This window comes from Solea senegalensis, linkage group LG5, assembly GCF_019176455.1.
Source record: "Solea senegalensis isolate Sse05_10M linkage group LG5, IFAPA_SoseM_1, whole genome shotgun sequence".
NCBI classification, from domain to species: domain Eukaryota; kingdom Metazoa; phylum Chordata; class Actinopteri; order Pleuronectiformes; family Soleidae; genus Solea; species Solea senegalensis.
The window spans coordinates 25,174,098-25,199,262 of record NC_058025.1 but is presented as its reverse complement, the minus strand read 5'-3'; the positions used below and the strand labels follow the sequence as shown (position 1 = coordinate 25,199,262).

The 25,165-nt window shown below is 42.8% G+C and overlaps 1 protein-coding gene across 9 annotated transcripts; it reads left to right on the top strand.

Moving 5' to 3' along the window:
• Positions 1-46: 46 nt before the first annotated feature.
• On the top strand, positions 47-25,086 carry ep400 (E1A binding protein p400). Of its 9 annotated transcripts, none has more exons than XM_044025561.1 (53): positions 47-224; positions 2,247-3,610; positions 3,703-3,810; positions 3,920-4,001; positions 6,018-6,412; positions 6,500-6,790; positions 6,894-7,079; positions 7,160-7,300; positions 7,407-7,485; positions 7,611-7,642; positions 7,730-7,787; positions 7,911-8,000; positions 8,334-8,447; positions 8,538-8,725; positions 8,805-8,982; positions 9,067-9,203; positions 9,291-9,460; positions 9,688-9,862; positions 9,957-10,093; positions 10,216-10,402; positions 10,744-10,913; positions 11,059-11,231; positions 12,037-12,339; positions 13,718-13,891; positions 14,357-14,509; positions 14,719-14,789; positions 14,867-15,156; positions 15,277-15,479; positions 15,782-15,951; positions 16,141-16,337; positions 16,469-16,580; positions 16,725-17,024; positions 17,125-17,199; positions 17,302-17,433; positions 17,531-17,575; positions 17,698-17,851; positions 18,185-18,417; positions 18,636-18,809; positions 18,898-18,945; positions 19,047-19,183; positions 19,334-19,390; positions 19,486-19,564; positions 20,222-20,398; positions 20,484-20,529; positions 20,608-20,714; positions 20,884-21,085; positions 21,171-21,307; positions 21,709-21,918; positions 22,375-22,543; positions 22,629-22,783; positions 23,649-23,801; positions 23,894-23,971; positions 24,109-25,086. In XM_044025561.1, exons 2-53 carry the CDS (start codon positions 2,282-2,284, stop codon positions 24,397-24,399), a joined length of 9,252 nt encoding a protein of 3,083 aa, XP_043881496.1. In that variant the 5' UTR covers positions 47-224; positions 2,247-2,281; the 3' UTR covers positions 24,400-25,086. The 9 variants fall into 9 exon arrangements, with proteins under 9 accessions (XP_043881496.1, XP_043881494.1, XP_043881498.1 ...); XM_044025559.1 differs by having other exon boundaries at positions 18,182-18,417; XM_044025563.1 differs by having other exon boundaries at positions 8,535-8,725; positions 13,718-13,882; positions 18,182-18,417.
• Positions 25,087-25,165: the final 79 nt, after the last annotated feature.

Genomic DNA, 25,165 nt, shown 5'->3' with positions numbered 1-25,165 from the left:
ACCATGTCACGGTGTTTCAACTTCCTGTAGGCAGAATGACATCCGGGTTACGCTAAAGGTTGCTGCGGACGCCATGTTGCTGAATGAAATTAGCTCCAAAACATTGACTAGCCGCTAGCAATATCTATATTTTATTTTGTCGTGTAATAACATTTGTTACAGCATGTGACTTATTGTAAATATGACTTAAGATCTATGACACTACTACAGAAGCCCCTTCCCCTGTAAGTAACATCGTTAAGGTGATAAAATGTATTTATTGATTGGCAGCTGGCCTTTTAGCAGTAGTTAGCTAACATCATTAGCATGAGCTAGCACGAGTACCGTATCACGACTCGTAATTAATAAAATAGCGTATACTGGGTTTGTGCAGATGTGAACTGTATTATTGTAACACCTTCAGTGTGTGTTCTAGTCAGCTGTAAACCCAGTAAAGTATTGTGACAGTAATGCATGTGCATATATTGTAATGCTGTTGGCTAGCAAACCGTATCTCACGGTCCGCCTCACAGATGCGTTCGTAGTGGGTAGTTCATTAACGTCTTAACATAAATTGAGAATCGAAGTGTTTACTGAGAAAGTACTGTTATGTTGTAGGACAATTTGTCTGCGGACTCATTAACAGCAGCAAAGCGTAAACCTAATATTGTCCTTTCACTATAAGTAGTCTACAGTAGCTGTTCAAATTAGCAGTATATACATTGTTGTTTATGGTGAAGCTGTGTATCGGCGGTAGAGGCAATTAAACCTATTATTTCCAGGATATTTTGTATCTGCAATGCCGCTGATTATTGTGTTAGTTTAAAGTTACTCGTCGAAATATTGAATTATAGTTATGTTACATTAAATTGTCTATACTATGCATTCGTATAGCTGTAAATACTAATGTCCTGGGCTTAAAGGTGACATCTGTTTTCTTTATTACCATTAATTTCAGTGTTGTGTATAAACATATTTGAATGTAAATGCACCAGCTGTCAAGTGTACCTGCAAAGCAGCTCCTCAATCTGTACTCACCGGCAACTTTATTAGGTACTCGGTAGTCAGGACACCTCATAAACTGTGGTTTCTGCTGCTGTTGCCTATCTGCTTCATGGTTTGTAGGGCTGGGTGCGATGCGTCCTAAAAAGAAAAAATATCTGATTTAATACATTTTTTTGTTTTGATTCACCAAACCTGATTTATGGTATTTTATTTTTTTCGTTTTTAAAAAACATTGTATTCATATGACAAATAAATTGTTTAAAAGAATTTTGCAATTTTAACATTTTAAATGTGACTTAACCATTGGGTCATAAGTGCACCTAAACATAAATCTGCCTGCCACCTTGAGTTGAATTCACATTTATGAAAGTTTGCTGTAGTTTGTTCTATGTCTGACGCTGCAAAATCGAATCAGTCCCATTCATCTGAGAAGACTAACAAAGCCTTTAACAAAACAAAACTCTTTGCTGCTTGCTGCTGTCTTTTTAGTCTCTGCAAGGAGGGATGGGCTGCAGTGCTGCACCAATTATTGAAGCCCAAGGAGAACAGTAGAAGTTAAACAGAAACCTAGTCACATTAAAGCATTAATTGAAATAAATTCATTAAATTATAGTCTACTCTAGTTAAACGTGTTGAGTTGATGGTTGTCTCCACACCTTGGTTGTAACAAGTGGTTATTTCAGTTCTGAGCTCTGGCATCAACAAGACTTATTTTGCTCGGAGAACTCAAGGGAATGATAGCAGTAATCTCATGTATATCACCTAAGCCCAATTTTATAGTGGTGTTTCAGATCTGGTATCAGGATGGATCTATTTTTTTTTGTTTTTAACACCTTGTTAGTGTTTCCGAGGCAAAAGCCTTCCAACCAATTTTCATATTAATTAATATGAACCACTTATTGCTAGATCTGAATCAAATTGCAGTTCGAATGAACACATTCAGCAGATAACAAAGCCTGCAATTTCATTGTTCAATATTGTGTTATTTTATATTCTGTAAAAAAAAAATGCATTACATAAATGTTAGACACGGTGCATATATTCTCTCGTCCTTGCATTAGAGTATAGTAGTCAATATTTTCATGGTATCTTATGTAGTAATGCTTTGAAAATGTATAACTGTAAATATTGAACTGAAGTTTGATCCTAAAAGGTTTTAATGCAAATTGCAATAGTGATATGTGGGAAAATTGTGTTTATATTTTGTTCAGCCCTACTCATTTCTCATTTGTCTGCCTCTCTCTCGCTCTCTCTCTTTACAGAATATTGTGTTTAGACATCTCAACAGTGTCACGCAATGCACCATGGAAGTGGATCACACAATATGCAACGACACCTCCAGAGATCCAAGTCTGTCAGTGGGTCTGAAGCAGAGGAACAGCAGCAGCAGCAGCCAAACATGGCAGCAACGCAACAGCAAGCTACAGTTAACCACCCTCAGTCACCTGTGACAACATTTTCCTCATCTGCCAGCCCCTCAGCCCCCCAATCACCCAATTATCAGATAATCATGAGTCGTAGCCCAGTCACTGGCCAGAATGTGAACATCACTTTACAAAATGTTGGCCAGATGGTGACTGGTAACCAGCAAATCACCCTAACCCCACTCCCTATCCAGAACCCAGCATCCCCCGGCTTCCAGCATACTACACCTCAGTGGAGGTTTGAGCATGCCCCGTCCTCCTACATCCAGGTCACCTCACCTGTTCCCCAACCAATGCAGCCCCAAAGTCCCACCCAGCATAGTCCAGTTCCCCTGCAAGGTGTTACAAGGGCAGGAGCACCTACTGCAACACTGGGTGTGTGTGGACAGAGTCCAACACGATTTGTTGAAGCTGGTATGTTAGTGCGACAAATCAGTTTAAGCAGTCCCTCGGCAAGTGGCCACTTTGTTTACCAAGAGGGAACGGGACTGACCCAGATTGCCCCAGCCACACCTGGCCAGGTACAGCTGGCCTCTGCTGGAGCACCAGGCTCTGTGAGGGAACGTCGACTCTCTCAGCCCCACTCACAGACTGGAGGCACCATTCACCACCTTGGGCCTCAAAGTCCAGTGGCCACTGGTGCCACACTCCCCACTCTGGGCAGCCCTGGCCACATCACCACTTCCAACCTACCTCCGCAAATCAGCAGTATCATTCAAGGACAACTGGCACGGCCTATGATATTTGAGAAGACGCAACAGGGTGTGGTAGGTGGAGTAGGAACCACCACCACTGCAACTTTCACTATACCCTCCTCCAATCCACCGTCTAGCCCTTCCTTGACCAGTCCATCTCAAGGGATGTCCAGCAACCCTCTTGCACTCACCAGCATTGCAGTAGGCACTGTGAAAAAACACGCTCCCAGGAAGTTAGAGGAAATTTCTCCTTCCACACCAGAGATTGCCCAGCTGAGAAAACAGTGCTTGGAGCACCACAATAAGAAGATGGAGAGTTTAAAGGAAGTGTTCAAAGAATATCTGATTGAGCTTTTCTTTCTGCAGCACCTCCAAGGGAACATGATGGACTATTTGGCTTTTAAGAAGAAGCCATGTGTTCCCTTGTATACTTACTTGAGACAGAATGACTTGGACATTGAAGATGAAGAGGAAGAAGAAGAACAGTCTGAGGTCATTAATGATGAGGTATTGCACTGGCGTGCGCATAGTGTAGGATCCAGTCGGAATTTTACAATCAGAGAATTGTAGGTTTAACTAACAATGCTCATCTTTTTCAGGTGAAGGTTGTTACAGGAAAGGATGGCCAAGCAGTAACACCAGTTGCCATAGCAACACAGCTTCCCCCCAATGTTTCTGCAGCTTTTTCTGTCCAGCAGCAGTTTCAGGTGATAGAGGCGACACTTGTAACATTTATAATAATTAAATGATTCACATCTATTTTCCTAAAATCTTGAGCAAATCTCTCAATAACTCTTTGAGAGCCTGTTTTTACAGGGACATCAAGGGGCTCCTGGCACTATCACAAACCCTGGAGATATGGATGCCTTTAAGAGGCAACAGGCAATGGTGCAAGCAGGTAGGGCAAGGATTCTAAACAATTTTCTCTCCTATGTTGCTTTGTTTCCTCCCCGTTTGCTTTGTTTTCTGTTTGTTTTCTTTTTTCCCCTCTAATTGCTTCTGCTTTTAGATTTTTGGCATCTTCTACTAGCGCTCTGTGTTGAAGTCTTAACCGGAGGATGGAGAGGTGGCCTGTAAGGTCGTCAGAAGGTCATTGCTTTCTGCCGAGTGCTTTTTTTGCGTTATGAGGGTATTGTGTGTTTTGAATCCCAGATCAGGCTAAGAGGTCCCGGATTGACGTTGGTCGCCATGGGCTGATTTTCCAGCATCCTGGTGTAGCTCCTTTAGGATCACCTGGCGTTCCACTCCAGCAGCTTATGCCAACTGCGCAAGGTAGGAGTGCTACTACCAGGCCGTTCTTTGCTCTCTTCGATGCGGCTGGACGTATCACCTTCCTTAAACTAGGAAGATTTAAAAAAGAAAAAGTGAATCTCAACATTCATCTTCAATTTAAAAAAAAAAACCTCAGAGCAACATCAACAAAAAAATCTTCTTTCATCTGCTGGATTTCTCAGTAGTCCACATCACGTTCAGGCTTAGCTGTACCAGCACCAGCTCTCTGTCAGGATAAATGGGGAAGAGGACAATTCAAGTCTGAAGAAGAGTAGCCATTCAATGGAATGATGCCATGTCTTGTTTTTCTTTTTTGTTTTAACTATTGATCACCCGTCGTTTTCCATCTCTTCTGAAGTTTTTTCCTGTTAGTCGTCTTTATTTGGACAGACCTTCCCGTGCTGATGGATTTTCATCAAATTTGGAGATGGATCACAGAAAGTGGGAACCCTGTGTGAATAAATTCCCTTTCCAATGGGGTTTGCTTTATTTTTTCCCATTTTATGAATTTGCATCTCATGGTTCCTTTTGGTTTGCCATCATCCTTCCTTCATAGTTCTTTCCCCGTCTACACATCATCAACAAGGATTCAAAATCATTCATCTTCAATTCATACGATACATCTTCAAGATTGTCTTATCTCATCTTCACATTTTGTTGGTTTTCTTCCATGTTACTCATGGCATTTCGTTCTGACTTGGCTTCTTTCCCTCAGTCGTAGGAGGGAAATCATGGAGGATTTGTGTTCACAGCACAGGTTTTTGCGTTTGTGGTGATGTGGGTGTGTCAGGGCCAGGTGTTGATGGCGTCTAGGCCAGGTGGTGTGACGTGCAGGGAGGTAAGGCAGGCGCTGCTTTAGCTTGCACAGCTCCGCTCATGCCTGCTGTCTGCAAGACCCATGTATGTCCTTTTGCTCATTTCTGTGCTCCGTTGCTATGTGAGGCATCCAGATGCCTTGGTTATCACCAGAATGACATTGTTTCATGCATGCCGAACATATGGTGTTTTTGTGAGTGCCTGCTCTGTAATTTTTTAGTTCTCCTTTCTTCTCTCTGTCTCTTTACTCTCAGAAGTCCGTTTTTCATATTCCCTTTTAACATTTCTTTTTTCCTCTCTACAAACCCCTCTTATTGCATGTATAAATTTGAATGTTTTTACCCATATTTTCTCTCAACATTTGAGAAAAAATGTTTTTGTTTTGCATTATTCAAAGTAGTATTTTATTTGAGAGACATGTAGATTCTCATATTGATTTCATTTCTTCTGTAATCATTTTGCTGTATGAGTTTCATTAGTTTCTGCTCTGATCATCAGAATGTAGTATACTAGTGTTGATTCATACAGTACATCTCCTTCATTAAGCCAAGATTCCAAGGAGCTCTAATAGCTAAAGTTCAAACAGTCCTAAAATGTAAAAGTTTTTTTATTTTATTTTCTACCTAAGCCCATCTAACATCAAAGGATGTTAAGGGGTCTCTCAAATATATATTAAGGGAAACCTAACAAACATTCAGTAATATTTAAAACTATTCTAGGAGAGACTTCCGATGACAAATTAACGACTGGACCCTTAGTGTTTTCTTTTTGTTGTTTTCTGTGCCACTCTTTTGTGTGTGCTTTAATTTGGTTACAATTTGTACAGGCGGGATGCCGCCTACTCCTCCAGTGGTCCAGATTGCAGGACAGAAGCAGACTCAACCGCAGTACGATCCTTCCAAAGGACCTCCAGTGCAGAATGCAGCCAGCCTGCACACCCCTCCACCCCAGCTGCCCAGCAGGTTGCCCCAAGTTGGCCTCCCTATGGCAGGGCTGCCCATGACACTCTCTCAGCAGGCTCAGTTGGTGGAGAATACGACTCAAGCTTGTGGCCAGCTTCAGCCACAGGTGAAGATCCAGGCAAGTGGTCCTGTCCTGGCTACAGTAAACCCACATGCACAGCTCCAGGCCCAACTGCAGCAGCAGATGCAGCCAGGTCTTCATCTTCAGCTGCAACCCCAGCAGCAACAACCACAGGCCATTCTACAGACAGGACAAGCAGTCAGTAAAACATACATTCATATAGGTATTAAAAAAAATCTTAACTATTAAATGGGGATAATACAGTGTTTTTCTTCTCTTCGCTAGACGGTGGCACTTGCTCGCCCAGGTGCAGAGTCCAACCAGCCAGTTCAGAGGATTATGACCAACTCAATATCCATGACGTCTATTCCACCTGCTCCCCTCTCTACTACCAACTGTGTTACAACCCCCCATACTGCAACTCCTCTCCGTCCTCTTGCCTCTAACATCAACCCAAGCACCCAGTCCAAACTAACAGGCACCAATGGTATTACCACTGTTAAAACCAGTGGCTTTCCACCTTTGCAGTCCTCACAGGAGGGTTCTCAGGAAAAGCAAGTTGAACAAGCCAAACTCGTGAGTTCCTTCCTTCTTTCTTTCTTTTTTCCCAACTGCCTGTGTTGCTACTGGAAGTGTTTTTATTTGGATTAATCGCCCTGTTTCTAACAATATTCTTCAGGAGAGTCAAGTTCATCAGCGTATCTCTGAGCTGAGGAAGGAGGGCCAGTGGTCAGCCAGTAGACTCCCCAAGCTTGTGGAAGCCTCGCGTCCAAAGTCCCACTGGGACTATCTCCTGGAGGAGATGCAGTGGATGGCAGCTGACTTTGCCCAGGAGAGAAGATGGAAAGAGGCTGCTGCTAAGAAGGTATGGGCGATGAGAAATAATTAAGTGTTTTTTTTCTTTGTTTGTTAAAAGTCAAACCCTCTAATGTGTTTTTGCTGCAGCTTGTTCGCACATGTGCCCGTCATCATCAAGAGCAGAAGAAAAATGAAGAGAGGTCAAAGAAAGAAAGGGAAATACATCTTCGGCACATTGCCAGCACAATTGCCAGAGAGGTGGAATTTTTTTGGTCAAACATTGAGCAGGTATTTTTATGTATATTTTTTATTATTTAAGTTTCCTGAGTCTTTAATTAAAGTAAAGTAAATCTTTTTTTACTTATTTATTAATATAACATTTTTTTATGGTCAGGTTGTGGAAATAAAACTCCAGTTTGAAATTTATGAAAAGAGGCTCAAAGCACTCAGCTTACAAAAAGCCTTAGCCAAAGGTAAGTCCTCCTGAGCCACTACCAAACATAAGAAAGTGCAAAGTGCAAAGCTGAATTCTGCAGATCTACCCTGTACTTACTTTTTGATTTGTTTTGGTATTAAACTTCAATTACTTGTTTTACAGTACCCAGTCAGTCAACAGCCACCATTAAAGAGGTAAGTGTTTCACTGATTAACTTAAAATAACCTCAATGCATCTTAGCTGTATCCTTAAATATATTTTTTTATTATTATTTTCCGTAGGAGGTGGTCACTTCAAACAGAAAGAGAAAATCAAGTTTGTCCTTGTTTGGTGTAGACGGTATGTGACATTGAATTACATATTGAAAATAAAGTATAATATTAAGGTGGGATGGTTAAAATGTTTCCACAGAGCTTTTATGGATTATTTGTGACGGGTCATTTAAAAAGTGTTTTCTTTTAGGCTGCGATGAAGAGAGCACCATAGAGGAACAGGAGGCAATGGAAGGGGAAACGGACCACAAATCAGAATTGGTTGACCTTGCAAGAAATGGTAGATTCTGCTTTCTATTTATTCATATAAGGAAAGGCAGAATTGTGGTGGACAGATTTTCTTCCTGGCATTATATTACAGTAGACTGCAGGCACTGATTCTCAGTAAGATAGAGGGAAGTGTGCAGTTTTACTATATGTAGATGCTTGTTAATAATAAACTTGATGTGCTGCACCGTTGTTCGTAATTGTGAACTGGCACACATATCCTTCTACAACAAAATGTTTTATTCATATAAATTATAAAAACCTATCCCACTGAGTTTAAGCACCAGAATGACATGTCTTTGTGTTTGTATCACTCACTCCAGCTCTTTTCTGTTTGCCGTTTTAGCCGAGATGCCTCTTGATGCTTTGATGAAGCAGTATGCCGGTGCTTATGTTGATGGCTTTCAGTGGCCTCAGCCGAGTCATCATAGTGATGATGATGGCATGCAAGAGACTGAAGGTGCCTTCTGCCTTGTCTTTAAAAAAAATAAAAATCCTCAAAGTTGTTCAGCTAGTGGCCTAAATATCTGATCTTTTTGTTTTTCAGCAGTGGAGAGTCCTTTGCGGAGTCCCCCTGAAGCAGTGAGGATTGACTCGCTGCTAAGCGTGGACCAATACCGCGGTGTTGACAAAGCTAGTTCCTGTGACACCAGTGGGAAGCCTGCCAGAGACATAGCTGAAGTGGCTGCTGCAACAGAACTCATCCTGCCCAAGGGCAGCTTCAGGACCACTTCTTCAGTAAGATACATACAAACACATCTTTGAAGAAGAAAAATCTTTTTTAATCGTGGTTTTAACTGAGTTTTTAAATCTTCAGTCCCGCAGCTCAGCTCCTTTTCTACTGCATGGAGCACTGCGAGAGTATCAGCAAATTGGTGTCGACTGGCTGGTAAACCTTCACAAGAAACACCTCAATGGCATTCTGGCAGATGAGACTGGACTTGGCAAGACTGTACAGACGGTAGCCTACATGGCTCACTTAGCTGGTCAAGAGGGTATGTCTCTGTACAAAGATGGGCCCAATTTAAACATTGACCATATATGCTTTTATATGTCAATAAATATACCTTTGTCTACAGGAATCTGGGGACCCCACCTTGTTGTTGTGAGGACATGCAAGTTGCTAAATTGGGAGGTGGAGTTCAAGCGCTGGTGCCCTGGACTAAAGATCCTCCTGTACCTTGGCAACAAGAGGGAGCGCAGATCTAAGAGAATGGTAGTTTTTTGCTCTATTTAAACAACACACATTGTGATATTGTCGTTATATGAGGCCTTTAAAAAAATCATATTTTCTACTCTACAGTGGTGGGGTGAAGCCAACAGTTTCCACGTATGTGTGACATCCTACAAACTGCTGATGAAAGACCAGAGCCATTTCCTTAAGAGGAGGTGGAAGCACTTGGTCTTGGATGAGGTGCAGCTCATAAAAAACATGACTGAGAAACACTGGGAAACAGTTTTTGCTCTCAGAAGGTGAGCTGGGTGAAAAATATTACATTGGTTTACTACTAGGAATAATCTGTTAAGTGAATCAAATGGTCACAGTGCTAAGAGTTTTTAAGAGGGATTTATATTTGTGTGTATATGGAAGCAATAGGCAACATATTTCTCTGATTTTCATGTGAGGAATTTTGTCCTGAAAATTCTGTCAAGAGGCTTCATCTGACTTGGTAACTGAGATATTTCTATTCATCTTTCAGTGAGCAGAGGATTCTTCTCATCAACACTCCTCTACAGAATACTCTAAAGGAGCTGTGGACTATGATCCACTTTCTTTTGCCAGGAATCACCCGGCCATATGCTGACTTCCCTGTTAAGGCAGGCACAGACCAGAACCAGGACTACTGCCACAAACTGGTCATCCGCCTGCACAGGGTGGGTTTGCAACACATTAAAATGAGGAAAAAGTAGGCCACCCACCGTCCCTGAATGCACAGAAGATATAAAATCCTTTCACACTCTGCTGCAGGTGATCCAGCCTTTCATTTTGAGACGCTCCAAAAGGGACGTGGAAAAACAGCTGCCCAAGAAGTATGAGCACATCCTCAAGTGCCGTCTCTCTAACAGACAGAAGTATCTTTACGAGGATATCCTCACCCAACCAGGGTAAGATATGAGCTCTGCGTGCATATTTGCACTGTGTTTTCAAAGTAAGGTTATTCTTGCAAAGCGTTTTTGTTTTCCTTCAACTCATTTTCATAATTATGTCTTGGGTTTTTTTTCCATAGAGCTCAGGAAGCACTGAAGACTGGCCATTTTGTGAGTGTTCTTCAGGTCTTGATGCAGTTGCAGCGAGTGTGTAACCACCCTCAGCTGGTGGCACCCAGAGAAAGCAGCAGCTCCTATTTCTGCTCCGCTCTGCAGTACAATGTCCCATCTCTGGTGCTCGGAGCTCTTCAGAAAAACGCCACTGAGGTATTCAATGATGGTTTGCATTTCTGATGTTTACATTGCACATGAAGTTTTCATTAAAAATATATGTGAGTAATATGTAAATGTACATAAGATGGATTTGGTTGGTGCTGAAATGTTAAGATGTTATTGCCTCTATTTGATTTTATGATAATAAATAAGTAGAGAATGTATAGAGCTTTTAGATGATCCAATAATTGATCATGAAACTGTTCAACACTTTGATTTTCCTGTGTGATTTGTAAATCCAGCCCTGATTGTACTTTGCTTGGTGGATGTATTGTTTTGTTATTCATAATCAGTGTTGATAACAGCCTTTTGTCTTTTGTCTTTCACAATCTTAGACTGCAAACATGTCCATATTTAATCTGATTAATAATGAGAACACACTGACGAGGTATCAGACGGAGGAGGTGGTGCCCAAACTGAAGGTCACTCAGCAGCTCATAGAGGAGATATACACTGGTCCAGATCCACCAGCACGTCCTAAGCAATGCCCAATAAAACCTATGAGGTCAGCACTACAATATTCAAGTACATCCAACATGACTTAGTGATGTGAAGATCCTTTGACATTTTCAAATTGCTCTTAAATGTGAACTTGATATTATAATATTGAAATTCTAAAATTTACACCGCATAATGTTTTTTGTTATCAGATTATTCCAGCCAGTACAGTACGGGACAAAGCCCGAAGGTCGTACGGCGGCCATTCCAAGTGTAACAAATTCCTCTGTTACTACTAGTACCTCGGTCTCCACCACCAGCCAGTCAGCCCAGAGCAGAGGCAAATCTCCTGTCACTAATGCAACTACTACCACCACTTCTCATGGTAAGACCATTTCAGAGTCAGAGCTCAGTAAAGAACAGAAAGGCTTGTTTTTACAGTGGTTCAAGGCTTCCAGATGGTGTCATAACAAACCCAAATACCAATTTTGTTAGTGCTTTTAGCTTGCTTCTCTAAACTGGCTTGGATTTTTATGTACCTGAAATGTGTTCACACTGCCTATTCTGTTATATAACGTATTGTGTTTGTAGAAAGTCTCAGAAACCTGTACAAAACTGCAAAAAAACAGGTACACTGTTACTGCAGTTTTGTAAATTTAAAGGTTTGGTCTTAAGCCAACAAATTTAATGGAGTGGTTACATATGTCTTTATTGAGAAGTTTAGTTGGTCATGCAGCAGTGGTGGGCCAGAGAGGACAGCACAGCCTGTAGATTCTAAATGCAAGGCAGCTAAGGCTTCCCATGCCCCATGTGGTCTTGAGTTAGTACACACCTAGAACCTGCGAAACTGCTCATTCATTACTAAAATGATGGAAAAGTATGTAAGGAAAAAGCAATTGTCACAGATGAACTCCAACTACCTTGTACGTATTACAAGAGATAAATCAGAAGAAATACTTGTCTATTTAGTGTTAATTTAGGGATAAAGACATTTATTCCTGCTGCCAGTCACCACATTTAGAGTGCCTCAATGCTTCAGTAATCAATAACAGCCCAGGCCCTGCTTGCTGTGTTGCCCACCACTGCTGAGTGAATACAGAGATAAAACGTTTGTTCACACTAGTGATTTTATCATACATCGGGTTATCCCTAACTTGTAGTCCCATACCCCATTGCCTTGTACTTCACAGCGGTTGGAACGGCTTCTCAGAGAGCCCAGACCACCCCTCCTGTCAGCAGCAGCAGCAGCAACACTGCCGCCTCCAGTGTAGCCTCATCTGGGAACAGTGGTGTTGGACAGCATGTGTTGGGGGCTGCCCCTGTGGCTTTGGGCCAGACCTTAGCTGGCACAGTTGTGGGATCCATGGCTCCCATCAGCCAGCCTGGATTAGCACAGGTTCCCAGGCCAGCTCTAGCCCCCAGCCATGCCATCCAGCCAAGCTTACTATCCCAGAGGCTGGTTCTTACATCCCAGGCCCAGGCACGGTTGCCTAGTAAGTGGCCTCCCCTCCCTCTCAGCATTCCCCCTCCACCTCTGAGGCATTAACTTGGGACCCTGCTGACATGTGTTCTGATTGTACTCCCTAGAAATTGTTAGCAGCACCATAGTGCATCATTATTTGTCATGACAGAGATGCCATCTATCAGTAGTTTTAGAAGTCATGGAAAAAATGTGACATACATTTTATTTAGAACATGTCCGCAGCATCTCCAAAGCCTCGCCACTCCTCGGTTTCTTTCTCAAAACCTGCATGTACACTATGGACAACCTGCTTATGTTACACGTACACAACACTGTTTAACTTAATTATGATTCCCTTCCCCTTCTTTTAATCATTTTCTCCCAGTATACTAATTTTCTTTTGTCTTTTGCATCAGCCCAGCTGCAGGATGAAATCCCAAAGCTTAGTGTTTTTTCTCTTGTGTTATGATTTCGCTGATGTTGAGCATCACTGCAAAGCATGTGGAGTTGTTCCCAGAACTCCAACCTTTTCTCCCTCAACTGTGAACAGAGAAACCTTTTCAGTAACAACACACAGATTTATTATTTTAACGTATAAAACGAGAGAATGGTTTTACAAATTAACATTTTTTGTTGATCCAACGTCATGGTTTTGCAGGAAGTTTGCTAAAAACATGTGAATATTGAATTTTAAATACAAGTTTAGTCACATGGGTCTCTGGGAAAATTGGTTATAGATGGTGCACATCAGTTTGTGTTTATACACACATTATCTCTTGCCCACAAGTCTACCATACTTCAAAGGGATGTTCAATGATGACAAGACTGTCCCCCTTAAATCTTACTGCCAGTGCATTTACATAGCATGATGTATTTTCATTTAAAAAACGTATAGAATACTTTTCTCTTATTGCTAATTGGCGGAGTTGTTATTGTACATACAGTATATGTACAATCCAACGTTTTGTCCTGTCATATTACAGGTAATTGTACTGGGAGGCTCACTGGCAGTTTCATATTTTTGAACATCCCACATTAGGTTACTTATCTACTGATTACAATGTAAATTTGAGGCCTGAGAAATCCAAGGTTGATTATTTAATTTCAGCTAAAAAAAATTCATTCAGAATTGTGTGTTTCAGGCTCTCTGTCTCACCTGAGGACTGCCCTTATATCCATTTTCTTTCCCCTCCAGGGTTTGTAAATTAGGAGCTGTTATGGTTCTGTTGTGGAGGGCGGCTCTGCTCGTTCCACTGATTAATCCACCCAGTTCTGCATGTCTTGTCTTTTTTCACCCTTTAACTAACTGATGCAAAGAATATTGTTTTATAACGGTCACATGTGACTAAATTTAGTAAACTTTTATATGCTACCTGTGATGCAGTGTCTGTTCTTCCTTTTCATAAAAGGTGGCGATGTGGTGAAGATAGCTCAGCTGGCTAACATAACCGGCAGTCAGAATCGCATCTCCCAGCCAGAGACGCCCGTGACTTTGCAGTTTCAGGGAAACAAGTTCACTTTGTCGCCCAGCCAGCTTCGCCAGCTCACCACTGGACAGCCTTTGCAGCTCCAAGGTACACTCGGTAAAGTACATCCCATTGTCACACTTTCTCAACATCTCCTCTTCATGCGTTCCTTTAGGTATTTTCATGGTTTTCCACGTAGGCTGTATAATTTTTTACAAACTTAATGTATTAGATTTGTCTGCATGTTTTCCAAGCATCATAATTGTTGTCGTCGCCTATAGCTAGTCAAAGCCTATAGTAATTATATACTTGCAAATAACAAAAAAAAACACACCTGGATTTATTTTTGGCACAAGGGAACTTTGTTACATGTCTTTCTTTCTCTCTTTTTTCTCTGTGTTTGTGGTATCCCTTTCAATAAATTCCAAATGGCAATAAATATTTTATCTGAAGTTTAATGTTTGTGCTAGTAGTTTTTTTTATTTTATTTGTAATACTAATCGGATCTTAAATACCATTGTTAGAAGTGTTTGGTTTTGAGAGTGTGTCTTTTATATTGGTTTGTCTGTGTCGTGGATTTAGGAAACATCTTGCAGATTGTATCGGCTCCAGGTCAGCAGATCATTAGGCCCCAGGGATCCATGGTGATGCAAACAATACCACAAGCTATTCCTGCTTCCAATGCTTCATCATCACCTGGCGCACCTCATGCTGCAATGACAACAGCACAACAAGGTGACCCATTCACATGGCAAATATTCTATAATTTGTATCTGATTAACTGTCACTGAATTGGTCTTGCAGCCTCATCATCATCCAGCACCAGTGTGTTGATATAATGCTCACAATTAATGCATTTTTATGGGACATAGAATGCTACTTTGTTACTGAGCAGCAGTTTTAAATCTGGCAATCACAATAACAGTTTGTTTTTCTTTTTTCAGCATTGGGGGGGACAACAAATGCAAATTCTGCCCCCAACAAGGTCACAACTGCAGCTCACGCTGGTTCTCACGTAAGTACATTATTTTCAAATCATGTTAAAAAAAATTACAGCTTCACATAATATAAATATGACCTCCCTCTATCCAGGTTTCCTCAGAAGAAAAGACTCAGCAGTTAAAGGAGCGCTTGAGTCGTCTGTTTGAAGCAAATGAGCGACGCTGTAGTCGCAGAGTATTGTACGGCTCAGACCTGCTCCAGGCATGCACTTTGAGCTCAGAGCCTGGTCACCATTCGTTGATGTCAGGAGGCTGGAGGTGGGTGGGCAGAGAGAGCTGCCTCAGGGCTCAGAGAACCTGTGTGGCTACCACCTCGACACTGCAGTCCACTCTGCTCTCTGTGGAGGATCGCTTGGAGGCGGCCAACAGCCTAATCAAAAGGTATTTCATCTTAGTGTTGAAGCTCCCTATATACCAATACTCCATTTTAAAATGGTTAAAAAAAGATATATGTTTACGTCCATTTACCCATCAGTGCTAACCACCACTGTCCTCTTTTAGGCTGGTTTGTGTGGTGCCTCCAGCTGTAGCACAACCTCCTCACCTGTATGCAGCCAATCCCCCGGTTTCCTACAGCCTTGGGCAGAAGTCCCTTCAGCGTCGGTTACAAGCCGCCTCTGCACCCCACAGTGCTGACATCCATCACTTGACACCCCAACGTCTCTTCCATTTTCCTGATCTGCAGCTAATGCAAATGGACTCAGGTTGGCCAACCACTCATTTCTCAAAACATAATAAGTAAATATGTATAAATATCTATATTGTACTTCATCAATGTAAATCAAATGTAAACCATATGAAGTACCACTTTAATACTTGAATCCTTTTGTCTTAAAGACTTATTCCTCTATGTTGTTAATTTAACTTTGACTTTCCATATACAGCCGTCACCTGCACTAATGTTCAGTTTTAGATTCTTTCTGTAGGAAACAAATGTGTTACTAAAAGTTAAAATAATTAGTTGAATATACCATGACTAGTAACTGGATACTATTCTTTTCTAAAGGTAAACTGGAAGCACTTGCCATTCTGCTGCAGAAGCTTCGGTCAGAGAGCCGCCGTGTCCTCATCCTAACACAGATGGTGAAGATGCTTGACATCCTGGAGGCCTTCCTAGATTACAGACAGCTCACATATGTGCGGCTTGATGAAAGCTTTACTCCTAATGAACGACAGGTAAAATCACCACCTTTTTAAAGGTGGCTTTGCCACATGTATAACAACGACCTTACCTTAAAAGAAGTGAGCTTATGAAGCGTGAACTGTTATATTGAGCTGGTGTTGATTTACCCAGTTATCAAGGTGAACGTTTGAGAAAATACATGAAATAAATTTCTTCTCATTCTATTCATATCCCCCCCGCAGGAGAATATGAAGAAGTTTAACAAGAACAGGCAGGTTTTCTGCAGCATCCTGACTAACCGCTGCTGCTCTGCAGTCGGGACTGTGTTTGATGCCGATACCATCATCTTCTATGACACAGACCTCAATCCCAGCATGGACGCCCGCACCCAGGAGTGGTGTGACAAAATAGGCCGTTCCAAGGACATACATATATACAGGTAATATTATTAATGGGGAAAAATGTGGTTTAATGTAGTGGTTTAGTAGCAATAAACAGAACTGTTACTTCCTTGAACAGTGACACTGAAAGACTTGGGTGTTACTTATGGTTTGTTCTTGTCTTTTGGAGGTTGGAGAGTGGAAACTCCATCGAAGAGAAGTTGCTGAAGAATGGCACCAAGGACTTGATCAGAGAGGTTGCTGCCCAGGGCATGGACTACACCTTGGCCTTCCTCACACAAGTATGATTGTCCATTAGTCTTGATGACAATTAGTTAAAGCTACACTATAAGCTGCAAAACTACAGATGTTTTCACGCACATTTGGAGTCAACACCTATCAGTGCGTTTTCATAAATTGACTGTCCTGATGTTGTGTTTCTATAGCGGACAATCCAGGATCTGTTTGAGGTGGAGGCAGGATCAGGGGAGAAAGTGGAAGAGTTTGTGGTTCTTCACCAAGAGCCATCAGCCTCTGAGGCCATTTCCCCCAGAGTGGCTCGACCCTACATCCAGGCTCTCCACAGCATAAACCTGGATGCTTTGCCAGAGGACAAGGAGCAGCAACAGCAGAAGGAGGAGGAGACGTTAGCGGGCAAAGAATTAGCAGAGGATAGTCAGGAAACAGAGAGCCAAACTAAAGAGGAGCCTGCTCAGATTGAAGAGTTAAATGCAGTCATGGAACAGGTAGGCTTAATCTTTTTATTTTTATTTCAAGTGATACATTATTTCAAATTATAATGCATTTTCTTTCTTTCTTGTTCTGTATCTACTTATCATTGAACAGCTCACACCAATCGAGAGGTATGCCCTCCATTACCTGGAGTATCTCCACATCAGTGATGATGAAACTGCTCTTAAGGTAACTGCAACTGTAATCGACTATTTATTTCAGCTCTACTATGTTGGTGTTTGTTTGTTTTTTTAGACAATTGACTTCATGTTTTGTGTTTGTTCTCCTCAGGAGCGGTTGGAGTGCTCTAAGAAAGGCTGGGAGCTGCAGCAGCTGCAGAAGCTTAGGGAGGAGGAAGAGGAGCGGCAGTTGATGGAGGGAGATGATCTTTTCACCTACACCAGAGAGGATGCCTACAACATGGTGGGTGGATTTTGTGATCTCTGCAAATCAAACAGTTAGTGCGTGGACTGTGGCGCACAGTGTTGTTGACGTGAACATTTTCTCTGCGTTTCAACAGGAGTATGTATTTGATGCAGATGATGGTCATACAGAAATCATGCCGGTAAGACACTTTAATAACAATTGTGACGTTACTGAAGAAACACAGACTGTCCAGAATGTTTCTATTCTATAATGTCTCTTTGTCTTCTGGATAACTGTCCACCTCGTGATTTTCCTACACAGCTCTGGACTCCCCCGACACCACCACAGGACGACAATGACATTTACATTGACTCTGTAATGATGCTGATGTATGACACCTCACCCATGCCAGAGTCCAAACTGCCTCCTATCTACGTCCGCAAGGAACACAAGAGACTCAAGATGGACCCATCAGGTGAGAGGAGATTGGTCATTGGGTGCCGCAGTTGCTGTAATTACATTAATATGCCCTGGTTCACACGGTGTCAGGGTATGTGTTCACTTCGGTGCCAAAGTTAACAAATGAGTGAAACGTCGTTTTAAAATCAGGTGTGGCAAAAATTGACAGAAGATCTATTGAGAATGACACTAACATTCTACCAGCATTTTTACATAAAACTGATACCTCAATCAGTTGTTGTCACATGTCATGAAGTCGTGTGTATTTAAGGGGAAAGCGTTTTAAAGAACAGATGCATGCATGTGTGTTTGGCATCTCAGTCCTGACTCAAATGTGCTTGCACAGCAGCAGCCAGAAAGAAGAAGAAAGGTCATGGGGAGACGGTCACTCATCCACGGTCCCTTTTCGAAAAGGCCAGCATGCTGAAAGTTCGCCGCGAGGTCAAGGACCAGAAAAAGAACTTCTCCCTCAAACAACAGGCACCTTTTGCCAAGCCCTTACCTTCACTTGTTAAACCGGCCATGGAGGCTGGCCAGGACAACCCTGAGTGGCTCATCAGTGAGGACTGGGCTCTGCTTCAGGTATTTTACTGCACCGTCACCAGTGTTCATGAAGAAGAATAAATCCAAATCTATCTGCATTTTACATGAACAAAACAACCAACAAAACTTTTTAGTTGGAGTCATGTCAGGAACTTTTACTTTTAAAAACAAAATGTGTACATTATCTGCATCCTTGGGAAGATGCCCAGGAAACGGTTGCCATAAATGATGCTATCCATTTTTTATTCTTCCTACAGGCTGTGGAGCAGCTACTGGATCTGCCACTGAACCTGTCAATCGTGTCACCCGCCCACACTCCTAACTGGGATCTGGTCAGTGATGTGGTGAACTCCTGCAGCCGCATCTACCGCTCGCCAAAGCAGTGCCGCAACCGCTATGAGAATGTCATTATTCCCAGAGAAGAGGGCAAGGTAAGAGACCTTCTACTTTTTCTATGGAACTGTTTTTTCCTCTTCTTGTACTTTATTAGGTCTAAACAGTTTCCGCACCTTATTTCAGTTGGTGTATGAGGCAAACCCCAAGAAGAAAACCAAGAGCATATACAAGGTACCATATCTCTGTGCTCTTTGTTTTTTAACAACCATTTCTAAGTTCCTGTCCTCAGTTTTGTTTTTTTTGTCTCTGTTATGTGCTTTTCTTTGTTTCAGTCCAAGAACAGTCGTCCTCTAAGAACCTATCAGATCTACACACAGGATGACAATGCCAACCACATGCAGCTCTACAACAGTCGCTTTGAACTCATGAAGATCATTGCCAGCAAGAGGAGTCCACCAATAAAACCACTGTAATCATTTCTTCTCATTTGTCTTTTTTAGCAACCAGTATACGTGCCAAAGCCGGACTGATAGAAACCAAGCATCCTATATACATTTAATTTAGTTATTATCTGTGAATTTAAGCTCAAATGCAATCATTTATTTGACATTATTTACAGGCTCGGAATGAATCCGTTCCAGAAGAATCCCAAGCATGCATCCGTCTTGGCAGAAAGGTTTGTTTTAATAATGCTCCTTTTGCTTTTCATTCAAACCTTATTTGAATCCAGAGTAAAGAAGAAAGTGTAACATACATCTTTCTTTTCATCAGTGGGATCAGCTACGACAAGCCCCTACCACCCATCCAGGTTGCATCTCAACGTGCTGAAAGAATTGCAAAGGAGAAGAAGGTAACTGTCAGCCTTGTGCCAACAAATGCCTGCAGATGTGTATGTGTATTAACCGCATGCTAACGCCAACAAACACAGATAGCATTCTGTGTGTGGATTGACTGTTTTCACAGCTAATCACAAAAATCTGCCGCTGAAGCCTTCACTTGGTGTGACAGCCTGTATTCATGTCCCTGCAGCTGTTCCATTCAAGCACTGTGTTCTGTCAATACAAAGAATAGATCGCCCTCCGAATCCTACACACACTGATGAAAAATGTATAAAAACAAGGGAAATGTAAATGTAAAGTGTTAATTTAAAGATATGAATTATGTAAAATACCATTTGTTCCGACAAATCTCTACCTTTTCCACCTGAAATTACTTAACCATCTTTAAGAAAGCCACTAAATGCTAGTTAATTCAGCAACAGCCCTGTACTGTATTATTTTTTTATGTATTCTGTCTTCAATCTGTATAATGTTTTTGTAAAAAATCTGTATAATGTTTTTTGCAAAAAATATTATTTGTAATTCAAAAACCGTCCCTCTGCACATCAATGTTAACTTATTGTTCCTTTGGGTCAGTGGAACGATACATGAGTATATCAGGAGCTGTGTGCTCTGTTGTAATCAGTGTGTTATTTACATGTTACCATTAATTGTTGTTGTATTTTCAGGCCCTTGCAGAGCAGCAGAAGGCTCAGCAGTTGGCCCAGCAGCAGCAGACTGGAACTCCTCAGACTCAGGCAGTGCCCGGCCAAGCCCAGGCTGCTGCTGCAGGCCAGGCCCAGGCTCAGGTCGCACAGACTGCTACGGTGACCGGAGCCGCTGCTGTTCCTAATGCAGCTATTCTGGTGAGAATCAAATCATCTTCCACCATTGTTCTCTTACATATGGTGATGTAATACAAATCTTACATGTGCATTTCATGTTTTATAGGCCGGTGCTATTAAAAATGCCACTGTAGGCACGACCATCCAGGCTGGTACGTAGTATGGCTCATGTGACAATACAGCGCTGTTGGAATTCCAATAGTTGACTGGTGTCTTTTTGTGTGTTGCAGCCACTGTAGGGGGAAATGTGATTGTGAACACTGTGGCTGGCGTTCCTCCAAGTCCCTTCCAGGCCAACAAACGCCTGGCATCTCCAGTCATACCAGGCACCCTGTCTGTGAGTCATGTTCATTAATCACTCTGGTTAAGCTCAGCTACCCACTGACTAAAGAGAATTCATGATGCAAATTGCCTTTAAGAACACACACACACACACACGCGCACTATAGAAGACAGTGATCTCTGCAGTCAGCGTCGTAGCCTGAGCCTTCTCGTTGATGTTCCAGCCTGCCAGTGCTGCTGGAGCTCAGGTGGTCCACGCCCAACAGAGGACCGTCACGGCTGCTGCTGCGCCTGCCGAAGTGGTCACCATAGCTACAGGCCAGGGTGTCCGAGCGGTTACCCCAGTAACGGCCTCTGCAGTCGTTTCTACCACCCTGAGCCCGGTGCAGTCCCAGACTCGCCCACTAGTCACTCAGGTCACACCAGGTACGAGATCTTCCCTCATTAGTAATAAGAGAAAGGGCCAGAACTGTTTCACAGCACTGACTTGCCTCTCCTGTCCTTCACCCAGCCACAGGTATGCAGCTGTCACAGGGAAAGCCTCTCACTCCCGCCCACCTGCAGATGCTCCGACAGCAACACTTGCAGCAACAACAGCAGCAGCAGCAGGCTGCTTCCCCACAAATGAAAGCAGTAAGCAAACCTCAGGTACATCACCACCATCTTCACATATGCTGCCATAAGTGCAGCTGTCACTGAGATGCAATATTGGAAATCTGTGTTGTAATTAGAGCTGCAAGTAACGATTATTTTCATTATCGATTGGTCCATAAAATATCAGAAAACCTTAAAAAAATGTTGATGTTGTTCGTCAGACCTGGAAATGATGATGTTCTCAAACCAAAATGATTCACTTTTAATGATTTCTTAATAATCAAATAAAATAAAAAAAAAATCAAATTTAAGAAGGTTTAAACAATCGGAAATCTTGTTTTAATCATGAAAAATAAGCTTAGAACCGATGAATCGATTTGTTTCAGCTCTAGTTGTTAACTTAACATGTATGTACTTGTATTTAACTGATTATTCGCGTGGTCCTGTTGTTGAAGATGCAAAAGCATAAACTGCAGCTCCAGCAGCAGCAGCAGCAGGTGGCTGCAGCAGTAGCCGCAGCCCAGGGTCAACAGGCTGCAGGGACTCAGCAGAGCGCACAGGTGCAGCCCGCGCAGGCGGCTCAAGCCACTCCCCAGCTAGCCGCCGTGGCAGCAACCAGACCGGGAGCGGTGCTCACTGGCACCACGGTGCAGGTGGCCAGACTGGTAAGACTTGTGTGTGCAGTTATTCCATTAGACACACAGACACCATTTTGATGTTGAGAAGCAATTATGGAAGTAATGTGTTACAGGTCCTCACTGGGGCTGCATGATATTAAGGATGATCACGTTATTGTAACACATCCAGAAAATACAGGAAACATGTATTCAGTTGTAAATGAATTCACGTCAACAAAACATCTGCGGTGAAAAAGGTCTATGACACCAGGCGTGAGCATCACATACATATATGACATCAACAAAGCTGCTGGGGGTTTTTGTGATGTGAATGTTGCTTTTGAAATCAGAACGAGGGTAAAGTTTCAACACGAATCCTCTCCGTTTGATTAGACAAAGCACTTAAGTCAGTCTGACATTACTGTTGTTGTATCAGGAAATGAGAAGCATTGTCATTTGTCAAGCTAAGTCCTCCTTCTCTTTCTTTCTCGTGTCCTGTGACAGACACGAGTGCCCACTCAGGTTCAGTCCCAGGCCGGACAGACAGCCCAAGTCACCCTCACGAAGCCTCCTGTGGTCTCTGTGCCAGCTGTGGTGTCGTCTGCCAGTGTCACCACTCTGCCAGTCACGGTGGCAGGCATTAGTGTGGCCATAGGTCAGCCCCAGAAAGCAGGTTTGTTCAGCGTCTTGTTGGATCTCTTTGATTGCATCGGACTCGTGTCACAGTATGTCATTGGTTTCTCCCTCTCGTTTGTCAGGTGGGCCGGTGCTGACGCCGTCCTTCCCACAGATGCAGGTCCAGCAGCTGCTTCAGATGAAGAAGCAGCAGCAGGCAGCAGCGGTGCAGGCCGCGGCCGCTGCCCAGCAGAAAGCGGGTCAGGCGCAGCAAGGACAGGCCACTGTCCAGCAGAAGGTGAACACAACAGACACTGGATCTGCACCACACATCTGTTTTGGTTGGTTTTTTTCCAATCATGTGACTCGTGCGCTCCTCGATCAGACAAGTATCTGTTATGTGGTCGTGCAACGTGAGTGAGAACAGTCCATGAGACTTTTTGCCTGCACTAAAGGTACATCTTATCTTACATACAGGGCGTCCACAGGGTCTTAAAAACTATTCAAAGTTCATCCATTTTTTAGAATTAAGGAGTGTTAATCGCGATTTCATGAGCTATTACATTTAGAGTGCAAGAAGTATGCATGAATGTATTTATTTTCCTCCCCCCGTTTGTTAAAAACAATGATGCGATGACATGATCGGCTCGGGGCTGCGTGTACACGCGACGTGACGCAGCTTGCGACAGCGAACGCGCTCCTCCTCCTGCCGTGAAATAATATCCGAAATCACACAAAATAAACTTCGGAATCGTCAGACATGAGTAAGGTAAGTGTGTAGACTCCTGGTTGGAGATCCCTGAAACCTGGAGGCTTTTTGTATATGTTGCAGAAAGCAGATGAGCTTTCCATCTTATGAATTCCTTTGTATGGTTGTGCTCTATTGATTGAATTGTTTTGTAAGTTAAATATGTGTCATTGATTGCAGCTTGAAGTGGCGATTAAGGTCTTTTTTGAGACGGTCTTGAAAAAGTCTTAACTTCAGGATTCCCGCACATACCCCTGTACATAGCGTATCTACTGTGTGGTCTCACAAATGACATGTTCTGTTATTGTTGTGCAAAACCTTGAAACTTGAAACCAATCCCATTTGAATAATGTCGCTGGTCATTTCAACGTTAGTCTGTGTTTTGTGAGCTTTAATTAAATGATTCCCCATCCAGCAGGTGACTGTGCAGGCAGCACAGGCGGCTCAGCAGCCGCAGCAGAAGGTGACCTACGCTACCACTACCCAACTCACGCCGGGCATTAAGACCCAGTTCTTCACTGCATCCTTAACCCAGGCTCAGAAATCTGCCGGAACCCAACAAATCCAGGTATTCCATCAGCGGCAGCAGAGTCAATATTTGCAGATAAGCAATGAAATTGTGATTGTGTGTGATGTTTTCTTGTTTACTCCTCTTATCAGGTGGCTAAGCTCCCACAAATAGTGCAGCAACAATCAACTGTGGCCAATATCCAGCAAATTGTGTCTTCTCCTCAGCAGGTAGGGTTTTAGGCTCAACATTGTTCCTGAAGGTACCTTGTGTTTGGCTCAGCACTTAAACCTCGAGTTGTTCCCTAAGACAAAGCGGGATTGTTGTGTGTGAAAGCGTTGTGTTTATTTGTGTTGTTTGTTTTCAGATCCAGCCTCAGACTGTGACTCTGACGCAGGCGGCCACATCGGCGCCCGCTCAGGTGCAGATGATTCCCCCCGGTGCAGCCCAGGTGGTCCAGCAGAAGATCATCCAGCAGCAGGTTGTGACCACAGCCGCCTCGCCACAGATCCAGACGCCTCCTCCCCACAGCCCCGCCCAGCAGCAAACGGCGCCCTCCGCTGCCGAGTCCCCGGCGCAGCAGCCCACCAAGGGTCAAGCTCGCCAGGGAGGCATCCGAGCCAAAACTCCTGCCAAACCCAGCGGCGGGAGCGGCTAAGAAGAGCCACACAATTAAACGAATCTTTAATTTAATTCAATGTTTCCTTCTCGTACACGTGTAACGACACATTCGTGTGAATCTCACAGCAGCTGAGGGCAGAGGGACCGAACTCAACAGAAAACGTTTCACCGTGTCGACACACTGCACCTCTGCCCCACACGCTGAGTGAGATTTCTGTGGTGGAATTTGCTAAATCAACACAACAAAGTTGTCTATTTGATTCATAATATGTGGAATGTTTCTTTAAAGTACCACGACCCCCCTCCCGCGCATCATGCATTCAGTGTAATATTATTCAAGAGATGCGAGGCTGAGGCTCGTGAGTCCCGAGCTGTCCATTAGAATAAGTGTTTTCATGATTAGTCCCTTTTATGTCAAATTCCCTCGTTGTCTATAGATACTGAATGGAGAGTAATGCACGTTCCTTTAGTCATTTGTTTTTTATTGCAGCAAACCAACTGTAAACATGTACTTTAGTATTTTGTGTTTTCTCATAACTTGTCTTTTTTATTGATGTCGGAGGAAAAAAAAAATGTAAATATCAACAAAAACATTTGTACTTGTAAAGTAGTTGTGTTTTCATTGGGTTTTTTCAGCCTAATTGTAATAAAGTGTTTTGGTTTTATACACAAATTCATCTTTTTCCCCTTTTTCTTTGCATTAAATCTGTTGTAAGTACTCGGACATCTTGTGGATTATTGTAGCATTTCCTTGTGTGTTGTGGTGCTTGTGCGTCTGAGAGGACTTTCGTCAGACAGTAGTT

Coding starts and splice junctions, on each gene's coding strand:
- ep400 (XM_044025557.1), top strand. CDS start 2,282: ATGCACCATGGAAGTGGATCACACAATATGCAACGACACCTCCAGAGA. Junction 8,001..8,333: donor GGTTGACCTTGCAAGAAATG/GTAGATTCTGCT, acceptor TTGCCGTTTTAG/CCGAGATGCCTCTTGATGCT. Junction 9,863..9,956: donor TGGTCATCCGCCTGCACAGG/GTGGGTTTGCAA, acceptor ACTCTGCTGCAG/GTGATCCAGCCTTTCATTTT.